This window comes from Chrysochloris asiatica, unplaced genomic scaffold, assembly GCF_000296735.1.
Source record: "Chrysochloris asiatica unplaced genomic scaffold, ChrAsi1.0 scaffold00064, whole genome shotgun sequence".
NCBI classification, from domain to species: domain Eukaryota; kingdom Metazoa; phylum Chordata; class Mammalia; order Afrosoricida; family Chrysochloridae; genus Chrysochloris; species Chrysochloris asiatica.
In genome coordinates this window covers 7,579,125-7,586,646 of record NW_006408582.1, presented here as the reverse complement: position 1 = coordinate 7,586,646, position 7,522 = coordinate 7,579,125, and the positions used below count along the sequence as shown (strand labels likewise).

The window sequence follows — 7,522 nt, the reverse complement described above, 5'->3', positions numbered from 1 at the left end:
TTGAATGTGAAACTGATGATGTGCCCTGTAAACTTTCACTCAATCCACAATAAAAACCTTAAATTAAAAAAAAAAAAGCTGGACATGGGATAGGTGGAGGGTAGTGAAGTGGGGAAATGGGCATAGTCTTCTTTTCAGTCACTTTCCATTCTCAGTTCCTCTGAGCAGAGTTGGAAGAGCTCCACATCCTTCCTTCTCTCTCCCCTGGCCAAACTGTTTGCTGGCAGTGGTGGGGAGACAGCTGGCTTGATCTGGCTGTCTTGTGATGGTGGTCTCCTTGTGGAAAATATGGATGATTTCCTTGGGCCAGCTTTGAATTGGTTTGGCATAGTCCACTGCTGAGGGTGCCCTCAGAGAGAGGCAGCTATGTCTTCGGTAGGCCCCCTGCCAACAGTCCAAACCTCCAGCTCCTCTCTGGGTGGAGCTTCCCTTGCTCAATATGGAATACAGTTAATATTGTCTGGTGAGCGCTTGTTTTCAGCCCTGTCAGTGCAATTCTGGGGCAGTTTGTGTAACTCCCGTGTGGTGGTAGTTTTGTGTGGTGGAGTCAATTCCTAATCATAGTGACCCTGTAGATGGGTTTCAAGGCTGTAAATTTTCATGGGAGCAGGAAGTCTCATCTTTCTCTTGAGTAGTGGCTGATAGTTTTGAACTGCTGACCTTGCAGTCAGCAACCTGACTCATAACCCACTATGCTGCCAGAGCTCCTTAACTTCCATGAAGATGATGTCAAAAGCGTAATTTAGGGATCAGGGTTAGGGTTTGGGCTAGGGCTATTTCTAGGGCAAGGTCTAGAGCTAGGGTTAATGTTAGGGCTAGAGGAAGGGCTAGGGCTAGAGTTTATGTTAGGGTTAAGCTAACATCACTTGAGAAAGTAAAGTCTAAGCCCTTTTGACTCCCCCATCTTCCTTCCCCTACTTATAGTGGTAGTGGTGGTGGCTGTGTGCCACCAAGTCGGTTCTGGTTCATAGCAACCCCTGTATAGGGTTTCGAGGCTATAAATCTTTATGCGAGCAGAAAACCACATCTTTCTCCTGCTGAGCAACTGGTAGATTTGAACTGCTGACCTTGTGGTTAACAGCCCAGCTCAATCCACTACGTAACCAGGGCTTCATACTTTATAGTGAGGGACAGGCAGTTCTGAGATCCTCTTCAATACTATCTATGACTCACAAAGAATTGTGTTGAGAATCCACCCCTCCATCCCCCCACCCCCATTCCTAACCTTTCTGACCACACCACACATTTCTGATGCTGGCTATCTCTGCCTTGAGGGAAATTTGTTGTTGTTGTTAAGTGCTGTTGAGTTGGTTCTGACCCATAGCAATCCTGTATTGGATTTTCAAGGAGCGCCTAGTGAGCTTGAACCACTGACTTTATGGATCAATCTGATTTTGCAGTCCAGAGCATTAACCCACAGCATCACACCAGGACTCCAATTGAGGGAAATGGTGGAGACATAATGGAATTGCAGGGAGCCCTAGTGTTTCTATGGGTTTAGTAGTTGGACTGTTAACTACAAGGTTGGTGGTGCAAACCCACCAGCTGTTCCAAGGGAGGAAGATGAGGCAGCCTGCTTCTATAAAGATTTACAGCCTCAGCAACCCTGTATAGGGTCACTATGAGTCAGAATCAACTCATAGTGCCTCTGTAGTGAAGCAGTTGGCCCAGATGTTAGAGAACTTTGGTTTACCCACATCTACTCTTTACAGTTGAGAAAGTTGTGCACGGCACAACCCCTGATGTCGTTTTACTGTGTAGCCATTAGAGATCATTTATGACAATATTCTGGCAGGAGCAATCAAGTGTCAACAGAAGAGCTAATGGCAAGGTAGCCACTATCCCCTTTTCTAGCCAGATGCAAATGCAGCTTTTCTCAGAGCATCAGCCTCAAGGCCTTCTCTCACTTTGCCACACCAGTCCTAGAAATCAGACACCAAGGGTGCATTACATCCATCTCTCAGCTTCTGAATGATTGAGTCTCATCCCTGTGCTGGTGATCTCATGTCCTGCCTCACTGTTTTCTAGTGTCTTAGGCTGGAACTCCTTTCAGGGATGGAAGTGCATCCAAGGCCCCTGAAACCCAGGCCTGGCTGCTAAGTGGGGAAGAAGGTAGGGAGAAGGAATCTTAAGGAAATGCAGTCACTTCAGGACCGTTACTCTGTGCAAGTTTAAATCAGGTTGCATGAAAAGAAAAGACTGAATCTAGTGGGCCTTGAATCTAGCAATGTAACAATGAAAAAGAGAAAATCATTTTTAAAATGTGCTATGTGAACTAGGTATGGTGCTGTAGGATAAAGCACTGGACTGCAAAGTAGGTTTGAAGTACAAGGTTGGTGGTTCAAACTCACCAGCCGCTCCTTGGAAACCCTATACAGGGTTGCTATGAGTCAGAACCAACTCGACAGCACTTAATGATGACAATGTGTGCTAGGTGTGGTGCTGTAGGATAAGCACTGGACTGTTAACCCACCAGCTGCTCTTCGGAAACCCTCCATAGGACCCATGTGAACCAGAACAGGCTGGACAGCATTTAGCAACAACAGGTACAATGGTTTTGTAGGATAAACACCAGTCTGTGAATCATAAGGCTGGCAGTTTGAGACCATCAGCTGCTTCGCAGATGAGGCTTTCTGCTCCCATCAAGATGTACAGGAACTCCCACAGGGTCACTGTGAGTCTGGAAGGTACTTAACAATAACACAGCTGACACTACTGTGATATCTAACTTACAGTTAGTCACTATTATAAGTGCCTTCTGATCCCACAACTCAATTAATGTATATTGTTGTTGTTATACATTACACCACTTGTGGTTCACAATCCAGTAGTTTATTCTACAGAGCCACTGAGCTTCCATTGTATTTCACTGTTGTTTTTAAGTGCTGTCAAGTTGGTTCCCACTTATAGTGACCCTGTATAGAGTCTCCGAGGCTTTAAATCTTCACAGGAGCAGAAAGCCTCATTTTTGTTAAGTGCCGTCAAGTCGATTCCGACCCATAGTGACCCTGTATAGCGTTTCCAAGGAGCAGTTGATGAACTTGAACGGCCGACCTTGCAGTTCAAACGACATTGCAGTCTGATGCATTAGCCCACAGCGCCACACCTGGACTCTGTATATCATTAAGTGAACCAAATTAAATTTACTCTGAATTTTCTTGATGTTGTTGATAAGTGCCATTGAGCTGGTTCTGACCCATAGCAACTCTTTATAGGGTCTTCAAGGAGCGACTGGTAAGCTTGAATCACTGGCCTTGTGGTTCAAATTGACCTTGCAGTCCAGTGCATTAACCCACAGCCCACACCAGGACTTCAGTTTTCCTGATGTTGTTGTTGTTGTTGTTAAGTGCCTTCGAGTCAGTTCTGACTCATAGCAACCCTGTACAGTGTTTCCGAGGCTGTAAATCTTTACGGGAGCAGAAAGCCTCATCTTTCTCCCACGGAGCAGCTGGTAGTTTCAAATTGCTGACCTTGCGGTTTGCAGACCGATTCGCAACCACTAAGCTACCAGTATTAGCTTCTTTTGACACATTCATCATTAAAAGTCAGTTACTCATGTGGTTGAGTTGCTTATAACAGTGATCTAAGAGTATTCGAAGTTATTAATTTACATGTCAATTTTGCTACACATCTATGGAACACATTCAGAGAATTTTTTTTCCATTTAAAATATATTTGATGAAAAGAATTCTATAATTAGAAGATAATAATAAATGGAAAGAGTTGGTTAACTCTGAGACATGTACCATGGTTGGCAGGGGCTGCCTGTTGGTTGTCATAGGGTATTGCAGCCCAGCTATATTTCTGAATGAGTTACAAGTTCTCTGAATGGTATAAACAGTTACATGCTTGACTAATTGTTGTTGTTGTTGTTATGCGCCTTGGAGTCGGTTCTGACTCATGGCGACCCTGTACAGGGTTTCCGAGGCTGCACATCTTTACGGGAGCAGAACGCCTCATCTTTCTCCCGTGGAACAGCTGGCAGTTTCGAACTGCTGACCTTGCAGTTTGCAGCCTGATTCATAACCACTATGCTACCAGAGCTCCTTGCTTGACTAATTGAGAGGTCTGAGATTCGAGTCCACCCAGAGTGCCTTAGAAGGAAAGCCTGGTGATTTACTTCTAAAAAATCAGTCACTGTAAACCCTTGGGAGCATTCTGACACACCTGAATGGGCCATGAGTTGGAATACACTCTACGTCAACAACTGGCAGCAAGTCGCCAGAATAAACTTAGGCAAAGAATTTCCTGTGTTCCAGGGACAGACAGGAAGATAGTAGGGACTGACAGCACACAAACAATGCCTTGTCTTTTAGGGACTACAATTTCAAGGAGGAGCCATGGCGAATCCTAGCTGATCCAACTCAAAATTGCCTTGTTTTGTCTTTTAGGGACTACAATTTCCATTTGTATTTATTTTATATTATTAAAATACCTAGTATACCTGTGAATTTATTATTGTCCTGTCTCCACCATTATTTTCAATGTATTCCTTCAGGAAATTTTTCTCCAATTAGAATCTGTGTATGGATTTTTGTGCTTTATTAAATGTTTTATTGTGAATTATGTGACAGTTTACATGGGAGAACATTAGTTGTTGTTTTTTTTCTTAAATGTTTTATTGTGAATTATGTGACGTTTACATGGGAGAACATTAGTTTTACATTTATCCTATCGTATAATCATTTCGTTGTCATGGTTACAATCCCCTCCATGCATTATCAACCAACCCTGCAAGCCTGCCCCCCGGTTGTCAGCACACGGCCCCTCTCCCTCTCTGGGTCTAGAGTCCCCAACTGCTCCATCTCTCCACGTCATGTCATTGTCTCTGCCACCATCTCTGGAATCACTGCTTCTCTGGGCAGGGTCTCGCTCTCCGCTCTTCTCCTTTGATTGTTCGTTCTAGGGGCCTCCGCTCCTGGACTGCAAAGTCAATCACTCCCCTCCTTTTGCTACAAAATGTCCATCTTTACATTTCCAACCGTCACAGTCAATCCTGATAACAATTATTCACTATTGTATCACAAGAGACGAGACCTATCCCCATCTCCTTTCATTAGCCCCGCCTGAATCTGTGTATGGTTTTATAATGAAATAGGAAAGACTAGTTTTACAGAAATATTCTAATTGGCTTGCTGGGATCCATCTCTCAAAATAAGAACTTTACCTTCATACCTTTTTATTCTCAAGTATATGTTAATCCCTAAGCAAGGTCATTTGAACAGCAATGTCAGTGGTTCAACCGCTCCTTGAAAATCCTGTACAGGGTTGCTGGGGTCAGAACCAACTCAACAGCACTTAACAACAACAGCAACAACATACCTGGTGTGGTGCTGTAGGATAAACACTGGACAGCAAGCTCAGCAGTTCAAACAAACCTCCCACTCCTCAGAAGCCCTACACAGGGATGCTATGAGTCAGAACCGATTCAATGACACTTAACAACAACATACCAGTTTGGATCCACAATCAACACTCATAGAAGCAGCAGTCAAGAAATCAAACAACGTATTACATTGAGTAAGTCTGCTGCACAAAGCCTCTTTGTAGTGTTAAAGAGCAAAGATGTCACTTTGAGGACTAAGATGTGTCTGACCCAAGCCATGGTATTTTCAATCCCTTCATATGCGTGTGAAAGCTGGACAGTGACTATGGAAGCCTGGAATAGAACTGATGAGTTTGAATTGTGGTAATGGTGAAGAATTCTGAAAATATCACAGACTTCCAGAAGAACAGATCTGTCTTGGAAACAGTATAGTCAGATTGCTCTTGGAAACAAGGATGGCAAGACTTCCTCTCTCGTACTTTGGACACGAGGGACCAATGGACATCCTGCATGGTAAAGCAGGAGATCAGTGAAAAAGAAGTCCCCTAACAAGATGGACTGGCACAGTGGCATCAACAATGGGCTCAAACATAACAACAGTAGTGAGGATGCTTCAGGACAGGGCAGTGTTTTCGTTTTATTGTACACAGAATCACTACGAATTGAAACCTACTCGACAGCACATAAAAACAATATACCATTCTCTCACCACTGCTTTTTCATACCAAAATGGAGTAGGGGAAATCTGACAAGCAAAGCATAAAAACAGGACATTCCAGAGCAATCAGACACAAGGTAGTTTTATTGAATTAGTTGCATGTGAAAGAATTTCTTTCCACTAGCAGCAAATGCAGGCATTAAGAGTGCAGAATCCAGAAGGGAGGTGGAGCAGGTGGGGGAGGTGGGAAGGGGAGGACCTAGAGCCCAGAACAGACCTAGTTACTTGGTGGCGTACAGAGCTCCCTTGTGGAGGCCTGGAACTGATCTTGGAAGGACTGGACTCAGTTGCTCTGAAAAGCAGCCTTCACATCTCACTCCTCTCTGGAAAAAAAAAAGGAGGGCGGGGAGAGAAGAAGGTTCAACATTCACAGAGAGGCAAGACCAACAGTCAAATTCTTATCAAGTAGGAAAGAACGTCTTCTAAAGGAAAACTAAACCCCCGAATGGTTCCTGGCTACAGGAGCAGTGAACATCTCCAAGCTGTGCTGCTTTTGGTCTTTATTTTTGTTTGTTTGTTCCCAGGACGCTGGCAGCTGTGAAGGTCCACACACTCACTGGTTCTTTTGGCGGAACTCCTCCAGGGCTTTCTTTGCCACAGTCTCCATAAAGTTAGGCTGATTCCTGGAGACTTCTTTCGGGACCATCACCGTCATGGGGTCAGCACCAAAGAGCTTCACAACTACCTTAGTCTCAGTATCCTCAGAATTGGGAAGAGTATCTGAACCAGCCCTTGTAGAAGTCATCTAGAAGGAAGAGCGTAAGAGGACAGTGTTAACGTTATCATCAAAACACACTTCTTCTGCAACACAGGTTAGGCTTAGACTTCCTCCTTCATGGAAACCTGAACAAACTGAGCCCTTTGCTTTTTCATAATTCAGACATCTGTACAACTCAGTGAATAGAAATGCCTTAATTCATACACACTTGTTTGTAGGTACAAATGCCATTTGCAAATGACCAGTTCGGGGGAGTACAGACTCAAAAAAATGGTTTCCAAGCCACCATGTTTTGTCTGAGTAGTCACTGTCCAGGCCTGGTGTAGAAAAGAATTAGGAAAGCAAAAGGCAAACAAACAACAGGTTCCCAGTGCTAGAGAGAAACTTTCCACCAGAGAACAATACACCAATTCAAAGAGTCGGGCAGCAAGGCCGCTTTGTGAAAAGTGTACAGGCGTGGTAGCCAGGCAAACAGGCACAGATCCCCATGTTGGTCACTAATCAATCATCTAACCTTCGGCAAGCTGTTGAACCTCCCTCACTTGGCTCATCTATAAAATGAGATCAATATAGTTTACCTCCTTGGGTTATGAGAGTTCAATATAAAAACAAATGCAATGTTTTTAGTTCCTGATGTATGATACAGTGCTTTTCTCAACGAAAAGCCAAAGTGTCCCTGTGACTATATTGTTGTTGTTGTTGTTAGGTGCCATTGAGTCAATATTGACCCATAGTGACCTTATGCACAGCATAACGAAAC

At 44.0% G+C, this 7,522-nt stretch overlaps 1 protein-coding gene across 2 annotated transcripts in view; it reads right to left on the bottom strand.

The window, feature by feature from the left end:
- Positions 1–6,597: 6,597 nt before the first annotated feature.
- The window catches only part of CLU (clusterin), a 25,170-nt gene continuing 24,245 nt past the window's right edge, over positions 6,598–7,522 (bottom strand). For both annotated transcript variants that reach the window (XM_006864354.1, XM_006864353.1), the window contains one exon: positions 6,598–6,764. In XM_006864354.1, coding sequence (XP_006864416.1) covers positions 6,598–6,764 — 167 coding nt within the window. The remainder of the gene's footprint in view (positions 6,765–7,522) is intronic.